The sequence below is a fragment of the Aethina tumida genome, chromosome 5 (genome assembly GCF_024364675.1).
Source record: "Aethina tumida isolate Nest 87 chromosome 5, icAetTumi1.1, whole genome shotgun sequence".
Classification (NCBI taxonomy): domain Eukaryota; kingdom Metazoa; phylum Arthropoda; class Insecta; order Coleoptera; family Nitidulidae; genus Aethina; species Aethina tumida.
Genome location: NC_065439.1, coordinates 4,597,593 through 4,599,371, shown reverse-complemented (window position 1 = coordinate 4,599,371; position 1,779 = coordinate 4,597,593). Strand labels below are relative to the sequence as shown.

At 31.0% G+C, this 1,779-nt stretch overlaps 1 protein-coding gene across 1 annotated transcript; it reads left to right on the top strand.

The window, feature by feature from the left end:
* Nucleotides 1-353: 353 nt before the first annotated feature.
* Nucleotides 354-906, top strand: LOC109607627 (cytochrome c oxidase subunit 6A, mitochondrial-like). Its single transcript, XM_020024102.2, has 2 exons — nucleotides 354-572; nucleotides 632-906. The coding sequence occupies exons 1-2, from the start codon at nucleotides 461-463 to the stop codon at nucleotides 859-861; spliced, it is 342 nt and encodes a 113-aa protein (XP_019879661.2). The 5' UTR covers nucleotides 354-460; the 3' UTR covers nucleotides 862-906.
* Nucleotides 907-1,779: the final 873 nt, after the last annotated feature.

Sequence of the window (1,779 nt, the reverse complement as noted above, 5' to 3'; positions counted from 1 at the left end):
TATTTATTATCCTTTTCATAACGTTTTTCATGAATTTTGGTTGTTATACATATTATATACTTATTTTACATTTAGCTATTATGCAATACTTTTAACACTTCGTTTTCTGTCTTGTTCGAACAACAAATTAAAATTATACCGGTAACTTTAGATATGTATGGGAGAAATGTTATGGGCTCACTAGGTGCCCTTGTATCCTGTATACTCTATGGTATACTCACCCAATTCCATTATTATTTTGAGAGTTTAGGTGTTTTAGAAGCTGATATAGTTTTTCTTGTCCACATTTCCATATCACGATAGTATCCTCTACGTAATTCTACAGTACGTTTCCATGGAGACTATATGTTATATCTAATGTCATAGTTACTATTCGCATACTTCATTACCGTATTCTAAAATTAAACACATCAATCTCTTTGATTAACTTGATTCATTTTTTACTTGAAGATTAGCTGAAATGACTACCATAATAAACCACTTATTTCGCAGATACATTCAAACCACCGTCTACAAAACTGTGAACAAATTTAGGGTCGCTGGCCCATCCGCCATTTCCGGCAGTCACGAAGGTAATCATCACTTCACCTGTCATTTTTAGGTTACTTATACAATATAATTCGCATTTAAGGTGGGTTTAAAATCTGGAGGAAGCTGACATTCTTGGTGGCATTCCCGTCCATCGCTTTGTGCGGTGCTAACATCTGGCTTGGTCACCAAAGTCAGGGTCGTGAACAGGTGCCTTTCATCAAGTACGATCATCTGAGAACTCGCACCAAACGATTCCCATGGGGTGACGGTAATAAGTCCCTCTTCCATAATCCTCATACCAACGCTTTGCCCGACGGTTATGAACATTAAAAAATTATATTTACATTACCAAAATAAAAAATTGATTTGAAATTAGTTTAATTTTTATTCTTGTTATTTAATAGAATCAATACACATGTACAATATATATAAGATTTCTTCATACTTAGACAATATATTCAAAAATAGCTCTGTTACGTCTATATCAAATAATCAAAATTTTCAATTTATCATTACTGCATCACTGATGTTACGATTTACTTTCTTCTTCCAATACGTTGAATTAAGTAATTAGACTCTGTCATTAAATTATATGCTAAATGGCAACGTCTATTTGACTTTTCCATCTTGTTGAATTTATATATTATTTATTTAGGCCTCTAAGCATACATGAACACATTATATCGTTTAAAAAATCTAATATCTAATATTGCACAGAATATTATAAATTGCATCATCACAATATATCGTCTTCTTCTCCTTCCAATAAGTTCCAACAATCTTCTCTTTTATCTATTACAATTAATATAAATCTGATGTGTGTAAATACCTTTTGTCTGTTTGTTTTATAGCAACTATATTGTCACATATGGGCAGTAAGGCATTCCCAAATGTATATTATTGTTATATTTGACATTGGACAAAATTAGTAACTCATAAACCATTGGATTTTGGTATAACACAGAATTTTCGTTTGAAAATAACAAAGTTCATGACTTTTCCGGTGAAACCAGAAATGAAATTTTATTAAAAATAAATTAGAAACGTAGTTCAAGCTTCTGTATTAGGTAAAATAATAAAACTCTGTTTTTATGCCCATTAAGATAGAATTTGCAACAATTTGACTAACTTATAGAAACACAGTTTTACTTTCAATCAGAACCAGCTCTTTCTTACTGAATTTATATCACAGAAAAATGTCATCTCTTCCTAATTTCTTCCTTACAACTATTACATGTGTATCAAATA